At 44.6% G+C, this 23,494-nt stretch overlaps 2 protein-coding genes across 5 annotated transcripts; both read right to left on the bottom strand.

Moving 5' to 3' along the window:
• Positions 1 to 226: 226 nt before the first annotated feature.
• Positions 227 to 7,094, bottom strand: pdia8 (protein disulfide isomerase family A, member 8). Of its 2 annotated transcripts, XM_010873693.4 has the most exons (14): positions 6,722 to 7,094; positions 5,335 to 5,413; positions 5,047 to 5,164; positions 4,450 to 4,557; positions 3,901 to 4,030; positions 3,346 to 3,459; positions 3,115 to 3,240; positions 2,551 to 2,733; positions 2,261 to 2,369; positions 2,018 to 2,146; positions 1,770 to 1,849; positions 1,599 to 1,656; positions 1,389 to 1,490; positions 227 to 1,219 (listed from the first exon to the last, which is right to left on the bottom strand). In XM_010873693.4, exons 1-13 carry the CDS (start codon positions 6,880 to 6,882, stop codon positions 1,401 to 1,403), a joined length of 1,485 nt encoding a protein of 494 aa, XP_010871995.2. In that variant the 5' UTR covers positions 6,883 to 7,094; the 3' UTR covers positions 227 to 1,219; positions 1,389 to 1,400. The 2 variants fall into 2 exon arrangements, with proteins under 2 accessions (XP_010871995.2, XP_010871994.2); XM_010873692.5 differs by having other exon boundaries at positions 227 to 1,490.
• A 90-nt stretch (positions 7,095 to 7,184) lies between these two features.
• Positions 7,185 to 21,391, bottom strand: si:dkey-27c15.3 (GON-4-like protein). 3 transcript variants are annotated; one of them, XM_010873689.3, is made up of 28 exons: positions 19,934 to 21,391; positions 17,985 to 18,259; positions 17,721 to 17,825; positions 17,356 to 17,561; positions 16,950 to 17,024; positions 16,804 to 16,854; positions 16,664 to 16,714; positions 16,459 to 16,554; positions 16,203 to 16,319; positions 15,871 to 16,062; positions 15,415 to 15,613; positions 15,192 to 15,299; positions 15,043 to 15,083; positions 14,845 to 14,960; positions 13,862 to 14,066; positions 13,614 to 13,700; positions 13,146 to 13,323; positions 12,916 to 13,066; positions 12,626 to 12,776; positions 12,263 to 12,379; positions 11,156 to 12,079; positions 10,934 to 11,018; positions 10,649 to 10,827; positions 10,002 to 10,199; positions 9,631 to 9,774; positions 8,804 to 9,141; positions 8,505 to 8,607; positions 7,185 to 7,671 (listed from the first exon to the last, which is right to left on the bottom strand). In XM_010873689.3, exons 1-28 carry the CDS (start codon positions 19,969 to 19,971, stop codon positions 7,549 to 7,551), a joined length of 4,653 nt encoding a protein of 1,550 aa, XP_010871991.3. In that variant the 5' UTR covers positions 19,972 to 21,391; the 3' UTR covers positions 7,185 to 7,548. The 3 variants fall into 3 exon arrangements, with proteins under 3 accessions (XP_010871991.3, XP_010871993.3, XP_010871990.2); XM_010873691.4 differs by having other exon boundaries at positions 16,679 to 16,714; XM_010873688.4 differs by lacking the exon at positions 19,934 to 21,391 and adding an exon at positions 19,207 to 19,350.
• Positions 21,392 to 23,494: the final 2,103 nt, after the last annotated feature.

Raw genomic sequence — 23,494 nt, 5'->3', positions numbered from 1 at the left:
AGGGAGCTAGGGAGGTGGTTAAATACAAGAGGACTAAGGCCGTTAGTAACTATAATGAACAGGGCATCTTTGAGGCCGAGACACACCCCGAACAAAGCCGAACAAGTCCATATAAAGTAACCTATCCAGGCGCTCAAACACAAATGTATACACATACAGTATATAATACATTATTTGTATGAAAAGCCTTAATATATTCCTGAATAATTTTAAAGAAAGACAATCACATGAAATTGTATCAGCATATTTTAACTGTGAAAACGTCACAATCATCTCTCCATTTATTAGCAGATGCAAGATAAGGAGCTTATAAGGATGGTTCCTGTCAGTGCCACTTGCAACAAATAAAATGTACATCAATAAATAATAATCTGCCTGATCAGACAATTAAAATACCCATAACGTTTATATTATGTACAAATTATGTTTCTTACTTGTGTCCATACTATATTGAATAGATATTAAACGTAGCACACATTAAATAAGACCAATAAGTTACACAGGTGAAAAAACCTTTCAGAAGTATTAAAAAAATATAAACAAAATGGCATAATGATAGAAACCTGAATATTTCCAAATAGGAGTGCTCAACACAATGTTTTTTAAAGACATTTGCCTCCAATCTTTAAATTACCTTTACATTATTTTCAACATGATTAAGTTCACATTTGAATGGGCAAAAACAGAATAATGGGTTAGGATGTTATGCATTTCTGTATAAAGCTTAGAGTCGGGCAAGTGTATATTATCACACCCAGTCATTATCCCGACAATACATACAAAACTACAGCAAGCAAAGTTTGCTGACCAATACCTTGCTTTATGAAGTGACACTGCAAAAATCTGCCATTATATTGGTGGAATGGAGGGTATGGTTTATGAGAGTGAGGAAGATGTATAGGTCTAAAAACAAACAGGTATTATTGGTTTCATTGGGTTGTGTCTAATAAGCTCATGTTATACAATGCACAACAAACCTGGATCAAAACATTGATAGGCATTGTTGATTTTGAATTATGTTCTTAATGAACGTAAAGTGTGAAGGTAGTGTGCAGACGTATGCCAACAAAATCTTCCTTGTCATCTGTCATCAAGGTCACTTGATTTTAGAGGATGGCAGTCCTCTTTTTTTTTCCCTCTTAAAAAAAGTTTTTTTCTCTTCCTGATCAGTAACAAGTTTCTCTGTTCCTGGAAAGTCAATCATGTGACTTGGATTTCACTGTTGATTCATAAAAAAGAAATTCAAAAAAGCAGGTGCATTAGTTTTCTGATTATTATTTCATCAGAAACAAAAAGGTTCAGCAGAGGTTATGACTCTTCAGGAACAGAGACGTCAACAACCGTAATTCCAGGTGTCTCAAGCTACATTTCCAATCACACCATCTTACTTCTGTCCCTATTCACAGTTCTTCTCTGACTCCGCTAATAACAGGGACGTGTGAGGCTTCTCTCTTCAAGAACTTGATGAAGTCCTTCACTTCACGGGCTCCCTGGAATAACCGAGAAACACATTGTAACTGACATGCCATCTTTGATACATTAGTGTAAGATTTGTTTGCGTCTGCTTGAATAGTCATAAACGTGTAGGGAGAATGCACCTCATATCGTAAGGGCTGGTCCTTCTTGCCTGCCCGAGAGAAGTAGATTGTGGGAAACCTACAGAGCAGAAGGGAGAAATAGAGAAGAGGAGAAACAATGCATGACAAGAGAAAGGAGAAAAAGGGATGTGGCACAGATAGACGGGAAGGGATAACTAGTTGTGGCCTCACCCTTGCACATCAAAGCCTTGTGGAACATCATTGGCTGTGGCGTCCATTTTGGCAATGACAATGTTAGGGTCAGAGTAGAGCTGAGGAAAAATGGAGAAACAACCAAAGGGAATGATAGGCTATGGTAGAAAAAAATTCTGAGAACAGTCATTAACAGTGAAGAAAAATAATCTGTTCTAGTATTTAACAGTTACATTATTCAAAACGTGGCATTGGTGAGTCTGTGTGGGACGAGTGTGAGCTCTCACCTGTTCTGCCAACTCCTTGTACTTGGGCTCCAGGCTTTTACAGTGACCACACCAGGGGGCATAGAACTCAATCAGTACATCTTTCTCTGGGTCATTTACAATCTCCTCAAATGATTCCGCAACAACTACCTGCGTACAAAAACACAGAAGAGAGTTGTTATAGAACTGCCAAAATCTGAATAAAAACAGAGTAATGCACCAAAAACCTACACATACAAACACACACAAACACAACAAATATACCTTGACAGGACCCTTGTTTTTCTCAGGGATGGGCTCTGACTTGATGTAACGTTTTAGTCGGCCAGCAAAGTAATCCTGCAGGAATCTCTCCAGTGACTTCCCATCACGCCTGTCAAACAACAGTGTTTTATTTACCATCCCACATCACCCCCTTTGATATGGGTATTATTAGAGGATGGTTAGACTTTGGGTAAGGAGGAGCAGGTGTATGGATTAATTTGGACTACGCCAAATTCCATGAAAACAAATGTGTTAGGGGTCGGAGTGGAGGACCTATGTCGGTAACTCACGTAAACTCCTCCCTCATCGTGTACTTGAAGCCCTGCCGTGTCCTGATGGTTACAAAGGGAACATCTCCTCCGTCCGACGCACCCAGACCAAACTCCTCCTCCAGCTCATCCAAAAAGTCCTTGCGATTGGCCACAGCAAAGCTCAGTCCCTGGGACGCAAATTGAGAACCCACCTTCATCACCCTGAGGAGAGAGAATGAATGGTATTTATTACTATGATGAAGAAGACTTAATAGACCACCTTTTATATAATATTTGCAGCTAAAATAATATGAATTGCATGTAGTACAACACCATAAAAACTCCAAAAGAGAAAACATACAATTAGAGATAATATACATACTTAATTACTACTTGGCCCCCGTTTACAAGTTGTTAAATTAAAGTAATAACAGTTTTTCAAAGTAGTATTGTAAGATAGTTGTAACTAACACATTTATAACATGTACCTAATCTGAAATCTGTGCCTTACCAAAAACAGAAAGGATACTCAAATGTTTATTTGCTCTGGATCATCTAATCAGAGCGTGTTTTCAAGTGCTGTGGTATTGACTGTATACCAACCTGTTCCTCCAGTAGTTGGACCCTTTGGGGTTTCGCAGATAATCCAAATCGTAATACGCAGTCAACAAGTCCCGCCCCTTCAGTTTATCTCTGTTCTCAATGGTCAGATGGGGGCACATTCCAAAACTGACCAAAGACAGAGAGAGAAAGACAGATACGAATGCAATGGAATAATACGATAGAGAATAATGTGAGGGACAGTTGGTCAGTACACAGGATTAGGGGGCTTACATGTTGTCTCTGATAAAGCGCCGCAGTGTGTTTGTGGTGATGGCGTCAGTGAAGCGCAACACACTCTCTTCAAACTTACTGTTCAGTCTAGGTGGCCTGACCAGCAGCACCCCCCTGGAGAAACATGGGCAGTTGGTCAGTCTGTTGGTGTCACCATGTACACAGTCAAATCATAATAGCACTGTCTCTGAATCGATTTCTGGGTGTACACAATTTTGTTCTAGTCCAGCCTTAACAAACCCGTGTTTAAACTACACAGTGTTTTCTTAAAGGTCAGCCAGAAAGAGATTTCAGATGGATAAGATATTTATTCAGGCATTTCTTTGCTTTGACAGGTTATGTGGAAAAGGATAGCTGATAATTATTTTGCTGAAATAGCCGTGAGAAGATTCAAACATGCTGCAGAGGTACATTTTCACCGGCGCTAGCGACCTACACCATTGGACAACACTAGGCAATCACAAGACTGTTTCACTATCACACGTCATTCAGACCCTATCCCTTTTCCCCATCTCCCGATCAGTACCTCCGTCCCTTTATCTCTTTCTCACTCACTCAGTGTCCAACCCGTGTTCAAGACCCAGGGCCATGTGGGTGGTGTGGGCGAAGCGAAAGTGTTCCCTCATAGCGCTAGCAGACTTCAGAAACTCAGCCAGCTGACCGCTGTCAGGCCCAGAGAAGAAACCTGAGAGGTGAGAGATAGGCATGGACACAAAGTATATTAGCCATGAGACTTCACCATGTGGCATTCACATCTTACAAGGCTTTTCAGAGTGATGAACATGAATATTTATGGCCAATGTGAACCTTACAGATTTAAGAGAACTACAGCTCTGGAAGAAATTAAGAGACCACTGCAGCTTTTTCTCTCTTTTCCCAAAAAAGTAGAAAAATAAGGTTTTGAGTGAGAAACAGAAGGGTCAAAATTAAGAGACCACAAAATTAAGAGACCACTAACAAATTGAATGCTTCTGTTCCTCACTCAAAACTTTCTTTTTCAACTTTTTTGGAAAGGTAAGAAAAAGGTGCAGTGGTTTCTTATTTTTTCCCCGGAGCTGTATATTTACTTAACAGTTATCAACAGTATTATACATTACTACTTACCTACTACACTCGCATCAAAGTGGTCGATGAAAGACTCAAGGTCTGCCTCGCTGTGCAGGGTAACGGAGTTGGGTCCGGCCTGCTTCTTCATATAGTTTACAATGCCATCTGTTTGAACAAATAAATGATTAGACCTACAAGATTAGAGTACGTCAAAATTAAATCCCTCACACACACACACACACACACACGTTTGTATAGCTACCCTCATGGGGACCAGAAAATAAAAATTGCATGCTCCCTTGCCCTAATCTTAACCCTAAACCTAACCCTAACCCTTACCCTAACCCTAACCGTAACCTCAATAAAGTAACATTTATGCCTAAACTTTACCTAGATGTAATGCCTAACCTTAACCCTAAACTTAACCAACAACACCTGGACCTTAAAGAAACCCCAATTCTAACTGTAAAATAAATGGTAAGTTTGACCCTAAACCAAAACCCTGAGCCGGAAATTGACTTTTGCCTCACGGGGACCGGCAAAAGGTCCCAATGAGTCCAATGCTTTCTGGTTTTACTATACTCATTGGGACATTTAGTCCCCATGAGTTTAGTAAGACCTAAAACACACACACACACACACACACACACACACCTGCTGAGCGTGGCCCATCATAGGACGAGGAGTCTTGTCCGTTTCTGAAGATCTTAAGCGTGGGGTACCCCGTGACCCCGAACCGCCCACATATCTCCGTGCTCACAGTACAGTCCACCTGAGGGGTATGAGTGGAGTGGAAGAGGGGAGACAGGGCATGAGGAGTAAGAGAAACATTCTTTATTTTTTTATATTAGGGAAAACCCCCTGGCCATTTTGTTAAAAAACTCAAACATGGAAGTCAAAGAGTAGCCATTCAGACAGAATTGCGGAGTATACCATACATACCTTAGCAAGTGGCACAGTCCCCTTTAGTCGAGTGGCTGCTGCCTCAAAATCTGGGGCTAGTTTCTTACAGTGTCCGCACCTATTGGAATAAAGAATAATACAGGGGGTTGACAAATGAAAGGAACCTGAATGAGTGGAGAACATGAATGCATATGCTTTCACACAGGTGTACTGCATGATACAATTAAGCAATTAACATCCTATCATGCTCTGTGGTAGGTACAAAAATGATGAGCAAGCCTAGATAGCAAGAGGAAAGGATCCATTATTGGGTGTCTTCCAGGATGACAATGGCACAGGTCACTGAATGATTAAATCAGTATAAAAATGATGTGAATCATATACTAATGACTTTGCAGTAACTAGATCTAAACCCAATTGAACACCTCTGGGTCATTTTTGATTAAAGTGATAGACAGAGTTCTCCACCACAATCATTAAAACACCAAATGAGGGAATATATTTTAGGAGAATGGTGTTCCATGCCTCCAGTAGACAGTAGAGGAATTAATTCCAAGGTGCACTGAAGCTGTTCTTAATTTTTTCCCCCTTTAATTTGTCACCTGTCTGTACATTAGTGTGTGTATAGGTGTGTGTTGTAAGGAACAGAATGAAAAGTTACAGGCAATGCAGTTGGTAACATAAATCCATTTTAATTCAATAATCGTATAACAGCATCCCTTTGGATAAAAATCTCACACACGTTAGCCCCTAGAAGACAGGCACTTAAAGTCATGGCCAAAAACATGCAAATGTAAGCAAAAAAGTATGCGAATAATGTAAACATAAAAACTATATTCACAAGGAAAAATAAATATATCGAATTGCAATGCATACAGTAAAGCATAATACCGATGGAACTGGTGCTCAGCCGGAATTGGCCGCTCAGTTCGTTTATTTTGGAGTGAGGTGTGGTGGAAATGTTAAGTTGAATTAATTCAATCAACGTATAGCTGACCTTAGTTAAAAAAACTATTTTTTAACACTTTTATAATAGGCTTTTATTTATGGTAGGCCTTATTCAAAACAAAAGAAATGCTGTCGTTGATTGAAAAACAGCTATACTGTACATATTCAGTGATGCATGCATAGGGTGTTGCGGTATCTTACTGTTACTGATCTTAATCTTACTGATCAAGGTAAGACAATTTTGAAGATTATCAATGACTCATATGGTTTGCACGTAATGCCATTATTACTTCAGTTAACGATGTAAATATATCGGGAGTTGAGAAAACCGTAACAGCAGATTGCTGGCACACAGAGTATACCTTACTATGCTAACGGAACGTCTTGGACTATAATACCAAGCTAATACACATTTGCATGTCAACAAATGAAACTAGATTACAAAACAAGGCAATGTTTCATCTGTATTTTGTCTCACCACGGAGCGTAGAATTTTACTAGCATGGTCTCATGCTCCGCTGCCAGGTAATCGAAATCCGCGTCCCCAAGCTCGAGCACATCCCCTTTCGCGACTACCGCTCCACAAAATATGAGAAACGATAATGTGAAAGCAGGGATAACCGACCCAAGGGAAGCCATATTATACAGGTTTTTCAAAAAGAAAAAATTCTAGCTACAAGAAATTCAGTCACCCGGAGACCCCTCTCCCGAAAAGGAAAATAGACCATTTGAAGGCGGGACATAAACACAATATGCCGGAATCTTGCCTTGTCGTTGGTCATAAGGACCGATTGATGCGATGTAAGTAATTCATTGGTCCCATTCGATGTCAATTGTAGAACATCCAATTGGTCCCTACCATCATCACCACCACAAATGAGTGCAGACTACCGGACACTGACTTTTTAAACTGTAGTGCACCACTCACAAAGAAACGCTAATCAAGTGTGCATATTTTATTCAAACATACAATTGTCCACACGCTCAACATGTAAGACCTGTAGATAAATTACAAAACATCATGGCTCACTGTACAGTTGGTTCAAGGTTAATAAAACCAGTAATCTCATATGGCCTGCAAATTTTTCGAATCCTTGAACTAGACCCTGTACTTATGTTTTCCTACCCACACCAGCATATACATAATCTTCAAAGTGGACACAGCGTCCTCAAAGGTAGTCAAGGTTTTGCATTTCTCAGTAGTGTTTAGTCTGAGTCCCAACAATATTCAGACATTGGTCCAGTGATACTTTCTGTGGCTTGAATTGCTCTCAGGGCACTCTGACAGCCTTTAATTACTCCTGTTCAGTCCGGGTCTGGTTCTCTGCTGCTGGTTGGCTGCACAGAGTCACTGACGTCCTTGTCAGAGCATGCCTGCTGCATGGAGGAGCGGAACAGGCGCACAAGCTCCTGAAAACGAACACAAACCTAGAGGAGACATAGTTACGAGGTTCAGTAAAGAATAAAGGGGACATGGTTAAAACAGGTTAAGTAAAGACCAGAGAAGATATGATTAAGAGAGCTTCAGTAAAGGGATGAAAATGAATAACGATCTTCAAAGGAATAATCCTATATTTTCAAACACAACCCCAAATGCACTATAGGGCCTATTGGTCTAGTTGCTGGCCTTTTAGTCAAGTGTGGTTAACTGCACCTTTAGAATTGGTCTGAGTAGGAACTGCAAATAAAATTAGGCATTCAGCTATGCCAGTTAGGAAAACTAATGTCGCAGAATAGTAGGCATTGTAGCTAGCATAAAATAAACACTTTAGCACAAAGGAAAATGGGTTGAATATACTGTCTCTGAATGCTGCATGCTGAAAAATCAAATGCTTCAGATGTCTAACAACGGAACTAGTGTGGACTAATTAGCTAACTGGCTCCTACCCTCCTAACATCTTTAACTGGCTTTTTCATTTGTTGTTATACCAAACAACATCATAACTATATTACTTTGACACCTTTTAATAGTTTGCCCAAGTGTACTGGTCTCTTTATGCAAACATTCAGTGGAACACAAAAACAGTAAAGGCTTTGAACATAGGCTTACCATTAGACCCAATTTTGCCTATATCTGAATTAAACATCTGGCTCGTATGCAATTATCCATACTTCCACCCAACCTAGCGGTTTGAGTCACACTGCTATTCTGTTAGCACCATAGTGGGGGTCTGGGAAGTGGGAAGGGGTAAAAGTGGGGTGGGGTTCTTTCTTACGGTTTCTTATTAGAGAACCTACAAAAGACAGCGGTCCATTCTCACCTCCTCTGTTGTTTTGTTGCCAAGCTGGGCGGAGACTTCCTGAAAGGTGCATTTATTGGCTCCCTTCAGCTTGCAGGCAGTCAAGATGGCACGGTCTGCCTCCCTATTACAAACATCAGTAATACAATACATATGTATTAACCACATTAGCCATTTCATTAGGTATACCCACATAATACTGCGTCAGACCCCCCCAAAGACAAATGAACAAGATTCAGGACAATAATCTGCATTGCAAAGTATCTCTTTTACAATATACCAGACGAATCCAAAACATCCAGGAGTAGAGTGGCTCTGACCTTGTCCAGAGGATGACTTTCTCTCCGCTGGGTGTGAGAGAGATGTTTTTTGCACAGACTGGGCGTTCTGTGACCCGGGGGCAATCCTCTTTATCCTCCTCCCTTTCATCACTCCTTAATGGTTTGGCTTTTGGGGTTCCAGGACCTGTCAATCTCTTAGGCTTACTTGCTGCCGATGACTTCTGGGAAGTGGAGTTTGTTTTGGAGACCACACCACAGCCTCTGGTTTTCGTCTGACACTGCGGTGGGGGCTGGGGGTGCAGCTCGTTAAAAAACACCCAGAATTCCCCCTGAAGGTGGGTGTGGCCTTGGAGAAGGGTGGCTATCTGAGCTTTTATCTGAAAGAAATACATTTTGTAATCTAGTGAGAAAAATATAAACAATGTTACCCTCCAATATTCACATTTTAGCAAATCAACAGATACTCTTCTCTGTAGGTTCTGAAGACACTATCAACAAAATGCATGAATGCCCAGGCTGGCATTGTATTCAGTAAATACTTGAAATGAAAAGGTTAAGCCAAGTAGGGTGGTGTGGCACAAGGTGCTCTTTCTACAGTATGCACTCTATGACAATTGGCTGAACTCCCTTTCCCATAGCCAATTGGGAGAACCCACCAATTATGTTCAACTTGAGCAAAACATTTTCATTCTTTGGTATAGCCAAATGGATTCTTATTTGGTTTAACGCATGTGTGCTAGAATCATAGTTTCTTTTGAAAATATGGCACCATAGGATATGACGAGCAGGATTTCAACTTAACAGATATTAGAGAAATTAACCTAAAAAATAACAACATACAAACCCATCTTTTTATTCCAGCATACCTGTCTGATGCTGTCAGGACTGACAGTGGACCCTCCCTGAAGGATGCTCACGATCTTCTGGTAGTGGGAGGAGTTCTCTCCAAAGCTCAGCTCAAGTTGTCGCAGGAAGCGCCGGCTTCGCTCAAATGCCTGCTGCTCTGGGAGCTATGGCAGGGAAGAAAGGACTAAGCATGGTTCACACAAACAACTAATGGTCTTCAGTTTGACTGTCTTTTCAAGTAAAAACACATATACACACCACAGTTCAGGCCAAGATTTTGGAATTTAGCTCAACATTTTGTTATGGCTTGCAAGAATAACAAACACCGAACCACCAACACGTTCTTTTATGTAGGTTTTGAAAGTGTATAGGAAGCCAAGCCAGAACATACCAGTCCACACTCCTGGGCTTGTTCAGAATGGAGGAAGGCAGCAAAGTCTCGGAGCAGCTCCGGCCACTCGCTCAGAACAGGCTTCAGCCTCATGAAGAGTCCTACCGAGCTGCGCTTGTCTCTATCCCGCTCAAACTCATAGAAGACCTTGAGAAACTCCTGCACTCTCCCTGGCACCTCCTGCAGAGCGTTGCACACCTGGACAAAGAGTGGACAAAGAGTGTTACATTGGCAGCAGGATTAAGGATTACTCAATAGATTATCCTTCATGCTCTTTTTAACTGAAATGTATTATGTGTGATGATCTGCATGCAATCGTAAGCTGCTATATTTCCTTCTTTTATACCCCTTTTTGACACATCCAATTGTACCTAGGACTCAGTCTAATCACCACTCCCAGCAGATCTGAGTGTTGGAGATAGTTGCAAGCCTTTCTCCAATGCATCTTTACCAAGCTATTCTGCCTTTAGGGTGAAATAAGACCAGGAAATCCCTGCCGACGATGCCTCCCTGCTCCCTGGGCTATGCTGATCCTGGCAATGCGCATGGCTCTGTGCCAACAAGGAGCCCCCCTTTGCAGCGTTTCTAGCTCATTTGATGTGAAAAATTGTTTAACAAAATAAAAATGTATTATTTCCATTATTAACCCTGTTGAGATAATCCTGAGCAAAGGCCATTTCCTTTTCTTTCAAGGGGTCGTGGTCAAGCAGGTCATCGTGGTCATGGAGGATCAATGGGCTTTTGGGCATGCCCTCGCTGCAGGTCTCTCCAATGGGATGCTGCTCGTGCCTTGAGCTGGAAGGGGTGAGGGTGCTGCTACAGCATCCTGGGAAGGACATTAAACCCAGGAGTTATATCAACAGCATGTGTGTGTGTGTGAGTTTGTGTGTGTGTGTGTGTGTATAGCGGTTAGAAGAGGGCGGGAGGCTAACCTGGAGATGTCCCCAGTTGTTCCCCCTGTTCTAACACGTCGGACCTCTCCCCTGAAGCCACCCATGACACGTTCTCCATCGTTTCCTCCAGGAAAGACAGCACACAAAGCATTTCAAACACGTGATGTACACAAGGCGTATTGTGTGTGGGTTTCTATGACAATGTGCGATATACATAAGGTTAATTTGTGTGTGTGTTGCTATGGCAACGTGTGGCCTCACCTGCAGCTCTGGCACAGACAACGTGGACTCCTCGGAGGCTGGAGATCTCACGTGCCCAACCTCCACATCTCCCCTCTCCTCGTCTCCCTCTTCATCCCCCGCGTCAGACGGCCTGGGCGATAGGGACGCCGTCGTCTCCTGCCTCTCGTCTGACCACTCCGTGGGGTCAACACTCCCCCAGGGGCTGGCTGAGGACTCCGACAGGGCCAGGACGGGCATCCCAATATCCCCTACGTCCAAGTCTTGCTCCTCGCCACGGTCCTCGTTCTCCTCCCTCAACAGCTCCTTTTCCTCCACTACGGAGGTTGGGGTTACGGTACCGGCAGAGGCGCAACTCAAGCCGGGGGCCACGGCATTCAGACCGGTTGTGGAAGTGGTCTGGGGCGGAGCGGTCGGCAGCCTGGGGAGCCTCCGGAGGTTGACCAACGTGCTCAACTGCTGAGCGACCAGGTCTTTGGCCTGCAGAGCAGAAAGTGGCGACAGGGAGGCCGAAGAGACCGGACAAACGACGGCTACGGAGGGCAAAGCGAGGATGACCTGCAGGGGAGGAGCAGGGGGAGGCGGCGGTGTGGATGTCACGGGCTGGACCGGCACCGGTGTGTGGTGGGCCATGTGCTGCTGGATCACAGCGCACGCATGGGAGTCATTATCCGAGCTTGTCGTTTCACCCCCCGGAGTGTGGACGGTGCTATGGGACACTTCCAGGGACAGCGAGAGGTCACAGGGCTGTCGAAGGTACCGGCGCCTGAAGCCGCAGCGCTGGAATGAAAGGTTGATGGGAAGTCGGGACGGGTAGCGAGTCCCGGCTGGGAAGCTGTAGTCCGACATGGTTCTGGTGAAATAATACAGAAGGGTGGCACGGTCTTCTACACCGGGCGGGAGGTTGTGTTCTTTGACTGCCACGTAGATTAATGGCAAACTTCTCTGTAGGAACAGAACATGAAATTCTGTTCCTGAAACCCACACGTCTACAAACATCTAGTCTGACAAAGCATTTATCGTTAGGAAATCTGACAATGACAGGTGTGTGAAATGTCCAAGATCCCCTAATGCATTGGGAAGGTTGGGTGTCCAACAATATAGTTTGAGGAGTGTAGTTGGTAGTACCCTCAGCCATTCAGGCATGGCTCTCTCGTCCCTCTCCACTGGGGGGCGCAGGTCACCCGGCCTCACACTGCCACAGGCCAGGGGCATGGGCCGGATCACTTTGTGGAACTGATAGTCCTGGATAAAAATCCAAATACACATCCAATCCCATTGTTATGGTGAAAATGTATGTTAGTCTTAAATCTTATTTTAGTAGGCTTGTGGCTATTCGGAGAAAGAAAATGAGTCAGAGATAGCAATATCACCTGGTTTACAGAACACATTACAAGTTATAGAAACAAGAAACAAACATTTCCATAAAACAGGCAGCCTCGATAAAATATTCCTTATAAATACTATGATTTGTACATCTGGGTGGTCTACCTTGATGACGTTGTTGGGATGGATGGGTTTACACATCTCAAAGAGGTGGTCAGTGATCTGAGTGACCCTCTTGGGCCGGAGAAGGTACTGACACAGCAAGGGTCTGGGCTGGAGGGTATCCTGCAGGTTCCTTAGGCCAAGGACCAACAAGCTGGACAAACAACACGGTACAAACGGATGGATGTGCGCGCACATTTGTATCTCACTTTTAAACTTCCTCAGAGGACAATAGACTCTGCTGCTATGGCAGAATACTGTAGGAAACGGTGGTGTGACTGGGTCACTCTTACCAGTCCTCTCCAGGGGTGAACACGCTGGCGGAGCGGACGGAGTGCAGGGCCGGGTCCAGGCTGACCAGGGGCAGCAGCTCGGGGTACAGGAACATGGGCCGCGTTGCGAACAGCCAAGCCAGCTCGGCGGGCATCGCCGGGTACTTGCGGACTGGCAACACACAACCAATCTGTTAGTGTGAGGGACACTCACTTCGACAGTCAATTAGGCCTTGAGCGCATGCGCTTACTATTCCTGCTTCTCCGTGGCTCGTTAGGCTCCGCTTCGTAAGGGATTGGGGACAGTCTGAGCTCCTCTAGGAGTGACAGTGCCCCCTGCAGGTTACAGGCTCTAAATACACTGGCGAAGCCTGGATGGAGAGGGCATTGGCTCAACTCCCCACGCTCGGCAAACATCTGTAACTCCATCTGACAAACAGGATAGGAGGAATGTATTTAATAGAGAGAGAGAGAGAGAGAAAGAAAGATAAAAAGGAGGGACTGCCAAAAGGGGAAAACGTTGCCAAGGGCTCCGTTTGTTAAGGGCTCCAGTAGAAGCATGCTATGGGCTCCGTTTGCTAAGGGCTCCAGTAGAAGCATGCTATGGGCTCCGTTTGTTAAGGGCTCCAGTAGAAGCATGCTAAGGGCTCTGTTTGCTAAGGGCTCCAGTAGAAGCATGCTAAGCAGTAGACGTTTATTTGTCAGTCGGTTTCTCTCACCAGGAACTGCTTGGTTGTGACAGCTTCGTTCTGCATTGAAGCCACTGGGCTTGTCAACATGTGGAACTGCGTCAGAAGCTGGACGTGCTGCAGACAGAGGAAGATAGTCAAAAGACACGCACATGCACACACACTTCCCTGAGGAGGGATTGAGTTTGTGACAAAGTCAATTATCAGTTCCTCATAATGTTTTCCACTCAGATCAGAGTCCCTGCGATAAGATCCTGGCAGAACACGGAGACCCCTACCTGCTGGATCTGCTGCTGCAGCTGGAGTCTTTGGCAGTGGGAGATGGTGGGGGTGAAGGGTGGTTTTGGCTTGGGGTCGCGCCTCGGCGGCAAGCGGCCCTGGCTCTCTAGCAGAGCCCTGCGACGCCGAATGGCAGCCAACTCCTCCTTCACCGTTCTGTAAAGCCCATCTCCCTCTTCCTCCTCCTCCATGGTGTCCTCCAACCTGGGGATTAAAGGTCAACCCTGTCAGATATACTGTAGACTGGTCCAATCAGAGGAGGTGGAAGGTCAACCCTGTCAGATATACTGTAGACTGGTCCAATCAGAGGAGGTGGAAGGTCAACCCTGTCAGATATACTGTAGACTGGTCCAATCAGAGGAGGTGGAAGGTCAACCCTGTCAGATATACTGTAGACTGGTCCAATCAGAGGAGGTGGAAGGTCTAGTCTGTCAGATATACTGTAGACTGGTCCAAATAGAGGAGGTGGAAGGTCTAGTCTGTCAGATATACTGTAGACTGGTCCAATCAGAGGAGGTGGAAGGTCTAGTCTGTCAGACATACTGTAGACTGGTCCAATCAGAGGAGGTGGAAGGTCTAGTCTGTCAGATATACTGTAGACTGGTCCAAATAGAGGAGGTGGAAGGTCTAGTCTGTCAGATATACTGTAGACTGGTCCAAATAGAGGAGGTGGAAGGTCTAGTCTGTCAGACATACTGTAGACTGGTCCAATCAGAGGAGGTGGAAGGTCTAGTCTGTCAGATATACTGTAGACTGGTCCAAATAGAGGAGGTGGAAGGTCTAGTCTGTCAGATATACTGTAAACTGGTCCAATCAGAGGAGGTGGACGGTCTAGTCTGTCAGATATACTGTAAACTGGTCCAATCAGAGGAGGTGGAAGTTAAGTTTGTCAACAGAATTATGTTTTAGAACTGAACTAAATTGACTTTAAATCAGGGGAAGGCTTCCCAGCTAAGGATACCCAAAGTGTGAATATACATACTGGATAGCTGGTGGAGTTTTGTCCGTCGGGGTTCCCAAGGCAGGAGCATCTTCCTCTCTCTCCTCTTCCTCTTGTCCCTCCTCCTCTAGCTCCAGAACAGGGAGATCATCTTGGAACTGTGGTAAACAGAGATTACTAACAGACAGAAACAAAAAAGGGCTAGAGAATAAAAGGAGACCAAAACGTTCAGTTTCTTACCGTCTCAAACAACTCCTCCATTAACTGATTCACTTCCTTCTCTGATGGGGAGAATTATTTGACAATGGAAGTTGAAGGTCAGTGGAAGGCAGTCAGTCTAGAAAAGCAGATAAGACACCCACGTCCCTAGTGTCTCCCTTCTGACTCACTAGTGATGCGGACGGCTCGGTCGTTACGGTAATCCTCCACGTCGGGTTCGTCAATCTCCGCCAAGAAGTTATACTCCGGGTCATCATCGTCATCATCATCAGCTTCTTCTGGAGACAGACCAAGGGAGAACAATTGATGGGGACTGAGAAAGTGATGTAGCTTTCTTGATAGACTGGCTAAAGTGGCTAGTAGGGACGCATGTGTGTGAGCACAAACACACACCATCGTTGTCCATGTCAGAGGTCATAATGCCCTGCAGCCAATGAGTCCACTCGCGGTCCTCGGGGGCAGAGCCACACTCATACATGTCAGGGGTGATATCAGGGGCACGGAGCTCCGCCTCCAGCAGGCCCATGGGGATATCCCGAAGGGGCCTCTTGGAGCGGGTACGACACGCCATCAGACCGTCAGCCAGGGGAGGCTGTGAGCGACAGGGAGAAACAGATAGTATAGGGAGAGGAGGTGCGGTGGAAGGAGAAAGAAAGCAGGAGGTTAGCAGTGCCAAGTCAAGGCACCCTCCATCTCCAAGCACACCTTTGGTTCAGGTAGTAGCTCCAGTATCACCACTCACACACACCCCTCCCAGGTTAGAGTCAACGGAACAACACGGAAAGCAGAGACCTCTATCGCATCCCAAGCTACTTGAATGACGAGAGGGTTGACGTGTGGCCATTATACCTGGTAGGGCTCCAGGCAGGCGGGGCCGATGGCCAGCTCCTCCTCCACGGCATGTAGCTTCTCCAGGAAGCTGCAGTCTGGGGGGGCACGGCCAGTGGCGGATCCCTGGGAGCCAGGGGAGGGCTTGGGAGGCGGCGGGGGGCCCATGGGCATCGCCTCCACCCTCAGGTGTCTGGACCGGCTGCGATTCACCTGGACAACAAGAAGACTGCAACTAAGAACAGTGTTTTATACCTTTACAGAGATCTTTTTTTGGTGAGATGAGATATTCATATGCATACAGTGTATCTAATATTGCATATTATGACCAGTGAAGTACAGATGTGTGTAACCTGCATAGGGCTGCAGCTCCTGTCGTCGTCCCACTCCGGGTGTATCCCCCTGGGGAAGGCCCCTTTGCTGCCCCTTGGAGATGAGGCGGTGCTCTCCATGTCACTCTCCTGAAACGTCTACCACCCGCACACACGTTTTCAATTTAAACACGTTATCACTAAGAACTACCGATCAAGACAATAACTTGTGGTATAAAATTAGTCCCTTTTCAGTCCCACACAAGCGCAGGCAAAAATGAGCATATAAATATCTTACGTCTTCCGCTGTCTCGTCGTCTTCCTCTTCATTGGGGCAGTACTCTTCATCTGAGGAGTCTTCCTCCGCTAGTTGAATGTCCACAAACTGCTGAGCCTAGAAAAGGAGGCAAAGGGCACAGACAAGCACTTCAGAGGTTACTATTAAGGCCAGGTCAGGTATTGCTACTTCTTCAGAACCATTCAACGTTTGCAAAGGCTGGTACCTTCTCTTTATTTACTTTTTTGATGGGGGAAATGTTCCACGTGGGAATGATCTGAAATGGCACAAAGATGGAATTACAAAAGGCTCAACAGGAAAGGAAATCTCAATGAATGCTAAAACGGACACGACAAGAGCACTCACCACTCCTTTCTCTACCACCTCCTTGAATTTAGAACGTGTCATCTTGGGCTCCTAAAAGGTTGATGAAAACTATGTTAAGTGAATGTGGAGAGGGACAGTGAGAAAAGCATTGATTTGAATCTGGAAATGCAACATTGAACACTCACAAAGACAGGCACGGCCTCGGTCTCGTTCATGGCGGCTTTCATCATAGCCACCACGTGCTCATTGGTAATCACTTCCTGTGGGTCAAAGGTAAAACGTTTAAAAACCAACCACAAAATGAAAAAAAATCTCAATGTAGTTGTCTTATTATAGGAATTGGACCCGTCTGCTGTAGTTATTGGGGCAAAACAGTTGGGCCTGAAAAATCTAAGATCACTGGTTCTAATTCCCAATCGGACATTGTGAAAAAGAAACTGATCTTGTCTTGAGAAAAGCATTTAACCCTAATTGTTCTGGATAATAGAATCCCCTCAAGTGACAAGCTATGACTATTCAATTCCTGGATGCAGCCATGTCAATTTGGTGTAGAGGTGCAGCGAATAAGCTATGGCCCCTCTCTGCAATTACATGAATGATGTTGCGGACGTTGGTCGTGGTCAGGTTGTGCTGCCGGGACTTGTTCTCCAGCTCACGGTCCAGCTCCCTATCGATTTCCACCTCTGGAAGCGTCCCTTCCTGTTGTCCAGCTCCCATCTGTTCCTCTGCTGATCTCTTCTTCCTCTTCGCCCCTCCTTTTTTCCGACTGCCCTTGCGTCCCCTGCCCTGATGGTCGTCTGAGAGATAGAGAAAGACACGGAATCCCTGCGCTTTAGCTTCAGATTGTGGACCAGGTCTTGATCTGAACTCATGTGTGTGGTGTCCCTAATCTTGCTGATGTAACGCATATAACGTGCTGGATGAGCATTTCTGAAGGCCAGTGAGGTTTTCCTCACCCATTGTGATGACCAGGTCTGCCTCAGTATCGTCATCTGTTTGAGGGGAGAGCTGGTTACAGCACTGGGCAGCCTTCCGTTCATTCTCTGCCTTACCTGGAGATCCTGCAAAGACAAGGGACTCACTTGTTTATCTACCGATCAATTACTTGTGTAGACAAAAACCAACATAGACCTATTACGTAAGCCAGTGTTCAAGATATTTAACGTACATTAAAGTTAAATGTAAATTTTGAACTGTTCTTGCAACTACTCTCTACTTACCCTCAGCAACAAGAAGTTCTGAGTTGGGAACCCAGCCAAGCAGTCCTTGACCTTTGAACCTTGGAGACCGTCTCCAGGATGATGTCCCATGGACCTCCAGACCTTTTTCCTCCTGGGAAGTGGGGGTGCTGGACTCTGTTGCGAGTGGTGATGATGCACTGTAGAACGGTGGAGATCCAGCACACTCCAATTTCCCTCCCCTAACCGATTTGGCTGGACAGCCTTTTTGAGAGCTGGTCTTGCGTTTGCGGACCAGACTCATCGTGTAGTACCACCTGAGAGATGAAGTAAACCAAGGAACATTTTTGGTGGGCATAAACTCAGCCTTAAACGTGCACAGACAGCAAAATGTATACTTTTATTTTCTCAAATAAGATTTTTGTTCACAAATTAAAAAGTACAGTTGGTGGAGTAATGTTTTCTAATTGGGCTGATTCCATAAAGGCAGACCAAGGTCTGCAATTGTCATTCAAGATGGATGGAAGGCATATGACGGAATATCCTTGCAAGGAAATAAAAGGGTATTCAGTTGAACCGGTCCAGGTATCAGAGGGAAAACGACTTTATGACACTGGTGGATTTTATGGTTTGCATCCTTAGGTGGGAGGCAAGATATCCCCAAGTTTCTAAGGTAGTTAGCTAGCTAGCTACTCAGACTACAAAACTTCAATAAAAAGCTACAAAACAGTATCTGCTCAGTTCCTGGTACGAAATAAGCTATCAGATCTCGCTAAGAAACATTACTTACGGAAGAGGTAGTATTTACTATACGTTCAGTTAAAAAATCCGCCTAAGTAGATTGCTTCAGCTGAAACACGTTAGTAAGTCGTTGTTGTGCTAGTATTATTGTACTGAGTGAGTACAGTAATGTGTTGTTGGCAATGGAACCCAGACCATCAGTCAGTAGTAGTGGCAGTGACACCCAAGACACTGGTTTCTAACATTATCCAAAGCAAGGGTTAGTTACACAAACATATTGCCTAAGCTCACATTCTTTTGTTGCATCAATGTTTGTGGTGGTGTGACGGCTAATGTTAGCAAGCTGAGGTTAACTTGCTAACGTTAGCTAGTAGCTATACAGCAACTTACGTTACTTAGCTAGCACTAACAAACTGCCTAGAAATGTGTCTCGATTGGAAAACAATTTTGCACATGAATGCTCTGTTGATACTAGTTATTAATTGGCGAGAAAAACAATAGCTATTAGCCAGCTGCATCTTACCCGCCACAACACTGCTAACTCCATCAGCGGACTACAATCAATACGCTCTCCGAGCAGCAGCACAAAATATGACGTATTACAGAAACCCTAAAAATACATCACCGAATTTGAAAATATTCAATATGAATTCAGTGATTTATACGACCTCTCCAAACAACCTACATTAAATTGTAAGCTGAAAAGCCGACAACAAAAAAAAGATAATGTAAAACACTGTAAGAAAGAAAAGTCGACATCCAAGTATTCAATTACCGGGGCTAGATTAATTCAGGATAGCGGCATTGGCTTTGGTTAATTCAGGATAGCCGCAATAACAACATTATGAACACATAGTTCGATTCTTGGGCCAACCCTATTCTATGAGAAGAACCATATACTGCGCCAGAGGTGTGAACATCAGTACTTCAGGTTTGACAAATGCGGATACTGTCAAAGGAACTATTCAAATCAGGCAGGACATTTTAGTAATTCAACTGACGTCCTAATTCAGAGCGATATAGTCCCACAGTGAGTGTACACATTTTCGACATGGTCTCCCGTAGGAATCTAATTAACCCACTACCTCTGGTATTTTGAGCTACACCGGACACTTTATAATACAAGACACTTAGGCGTTGAGTCGAACATGTGTGCGAGTGTAGGTAGGCCTACATTTAAATGTGATCTGTAATAATGATATTATAGTATGACATAACTATAAAAGTAGCTCTTTCTAACCGTTACCTACACTGGACTATGTTTTGCAGACTTCCACCGACAGAACATGAGTTAATTAGAACGAGACATGGGCTAATTGAATTCACCAGGTGTTTTTTAAGGGTATAAAACGTTTCCCACAGGTAACAACACGCAAGTTGGATTTTGCGTGCATTAAACGATGTATGTATCAAAGGCAAGTATGTCTATGCGGACAATTGTTCTGACTCCGGAAAGGGTTCCAATCTTTACAATTCCATCGAAGCAAAGATCTCCACATACACTGCAAGTTTCTGAAACGGATAGGTCAAAATTACTGGCCTCATGTAGCCCCAACCAGCGCGGACAATCTACTCCAGAGGCCCCATATACTCCAGAATCCCCATCTCCATCTTCGTTCCTTAGGCTGCCATCGACTCCGGTTACGAGGTTCAAGCTTCACCAAACTATCTCCCAGAGAGAGGACCTATCTGACCCATCCACCCGAGCGGCAATGTCTCTGTCCCATATTGACAAAATTACCACCTCATACGGCTTCCGTGCACTCGCCCAGAGTCCATGCACGCGAAGAAGGGAATCGCTTTTTCACAAGAATAGAAAGACCTCAGGGTCTTCCCTTGATTTGGGAAAAGAGACGGACTACTGCTCTCCCATACCGCGTCTAACTACTCCCTCGGCAGGTCTTCGAGAAAAGCGGAGGACCACAAGCACCATCTCACAGAAGGCTGTCCTGAACGAAAGGCATCATGCATCCTCGAGCATGGCGACTCCTTCGCCTTCTGTTCAGATTCGGAAGACCAATAAAACGGACACTCTACAGTGTTTATTCACCAAACCTATCGCTACTTTGAAGGCCTCCATGCTTGTGCGTAGACGGAAGGCAAGATCAGGCCAAGGCGCATGGAAAGCGGTATGGAGCGGTCATTGAATTGGGGCCTATTTGCCATTTACTTTTCTTTTTTTAATTTATCAAATAAACAAACCATTTTAATCTGTCTCTTTTGTTTCCGTTTCTGCGCTAGGCTTAGACCACTTGTAGGTAAATGGTTCAAATTTTGTTTCCATTTTTCAAATGGGAAAAGGACATAACAGAAGGGAAACATTTTCCATTGCCATTGTAGTCCACTGGGTAGGACTTCCAACTTAATTAGCTAAAACCTGCCGATGAACAGTTGTTCATGTTACAACATTTACAACCTTATCCATCCATCCTCAAATTATTTTGGTGTTTATATGGGGTTTAAAAACCAATTGTACATTAAGCTGGCTCACGTGGGCTGGAGACTACACTGTAAAAAGTGACTGAATTAGTTTCAAAACCAGGCAGTCTCCTAAGCTTGGTAAGCCCATACAAAAATGTATAGTATTGTTTTCAATTCTTGAGACCGGAATGGCCATGTCAAAATCTTGATGCTCTGAGTTGTACATGTTCTAAAGGTCAAGTCAGCCTCCTAGCAGAAGAACCTCCTATTTAGTGACTCTTTCTTTGTTCACTAGCTCTGCAATTAATGCATTTTTGATTAAGATTTGATCTTTGTTTAGTCAATATTTCAAGTTTATCCACAATATGTGCCTACTTTTATGTACATTCTGATGAACATCTTGGAAGAAACCTGTTGGTAAAAAATTTTCATAAACATGTGTATCTGGAAACAAAGCATGTCATTGATTTCAGTAGATTAAAATGTACTCTTGGGCTGGGAGAAAGTCATGCATAGTCAGGATTGGTTTTGAATAATCATTTGGGAAGATTTACAGCGGTTTTGCTTCCATTCGTCTTATGAGACAGCAGATGGTGTCCTGGGGGATCTCCTCCCAGACCTGGATCAGGACATCAGTGAGCTCCTGGACAGTCTGTGGCACTACCTGGCAATGTTGGATGCACCTATACATGACATCTCAGAGGTTCTCAATTAGATTCAGGTCTAGGAAATGTGAGGGTCAGTCAATGGCATCAATGCCTTCGTCATCCAGGAACTGCCTACACACTCTGGCCACATGAGGTTGGGCATTGTCCTGCACCAGGAGGAACCCAGGGCCAACTGCACTAGCATAACTGCACACCAGGCCCTCATGGAGTCTGTTTCTGACAGAAACATGCACCCCAGCATCCCGCTAGAGGTCATTTTGTATGGCTCTGGCAGTGCTCCTCCTGTTCCTCCTCCCAACAAAGGAGCAGATATGGATCCCGCTGCTGGTTTGATGCCCTTCACGGGCCTGTCCAGCTCTCATCATGTCACAGCCCATCTCCTGGTATCTCCTCAATGCTCTTGAGGAGATAACAGCAAACCTTCTTGTGACGGCACATATAGATGTGCCATCCTGGAGAAGCTGGACCACCTGTGCAACCTGAATGGGCTGCAGGTACTACCAGTAGTGACAAGGACACTAGCAAAACCCAAAACTTAGGAAGAATCTGTCAGAAAGGATAAGGAGAAAGCAATTGTCTGTGGCCACCACCTGCAAAAACATTTCCTTTTTGGGGGTTGTCTTGCTGTTGCCTCTCCAAAGCACCTCTTGTTACTTTAATTTGCACCAAAACAGGTGACATTGGTGTTACATTGTGACGATTATGTGTTCCCATAATGTTTTTGAACAGTGTATATGTACAAAATCCTAAATGAATCCACAAACACTCAAACCATCCTAGAATGTTATAAAGCATAAGCAAATCCAATGCAGATCAATAAAAGCTGAGAACTGAAACAGCAATATCCCTCTCACCAGCACACACAATCAGCCATAAGATTATGACTAGTGACAGGTGAAGTGAATGACACTCTCGTTATCATGTCACCTGTCAGACGGTGGCATATATTAGGCAGCAAGTGAACATTCTGTCCTCAAAGTTGATGTGTTAGAAGCATGAAAAATAGGCAAGCATAAGGATCTGAGCGACAAGGGCCAAATTGTGATGGCTAGACTGTGTCAGAGCATCTCCAGAACTGCAGCTCTTGTGGGGTGTTCCTGCTCCACAGTGGTCAGTACCCATAAAAAGTGGTCCAAGGAAAGAAAAGCAGTGAACCGGAAACAGGGTCAAGGCTCGCTGAGCGAAGGCTGGCCCATGTGTTCTGATCCAACAGACGAGCTACTGAGGCAAGCCGGCGGAGGCAGTGTGATGCTTTGGGTAATATTCTGCTGGGAAATCTTGGGTCTTGCCATTCATGTGGATGTTACTTTGATACATACCACCTACTGTACATAAGAATTGTTGCAGACCATGTGAACCCTTTCATGGCAATGGTATTCCCTGATAGCATTGGCCTCTTTCATGCGCCCTGCCACAAAGCATAAATGGTTCAGGAATCATTTGAGGAACATAAGTTCAAGGTGTTGACTTGGCCTCCAAATTCCCCAGATCTCAATTAAATCGAGCATCTGTGGGATGTGCTGGACAAACACGTCTGATCCATGGAGGCTCCACCTCGCAACATACAGGACTTAAAGGACCTGCTGCTAACGTCTTGGTGCCAAATACCACAGCACAACTTCAGAGGTCTAGTGGAGTCCATGCCTCGATGGGTCCAGGCTGTTTTAGTGGAAAAAGTAGGACCTACACAATATTAAGCAGGTGGTCATAATGTTATGGCTG

Source organism: Esox lucius, chromosome 10 (genome assembly GCF_011004845.1).
Source record: "Esox lucius isolate fEsoLuc1 chromosome 10, fEsoLuc1.pri, whole genome shotgun sequence".
NCBI lineage: Eukaryota > Metazoa > Chordata > Actinopteri > Esociformes > Esocidae > Esox > Esox lucius.
The sequence above is the reverse complement of the archived record's forward strand: the minus strand, read 5'-3'. Positions and strand labels throughout refer to the sequence as shown.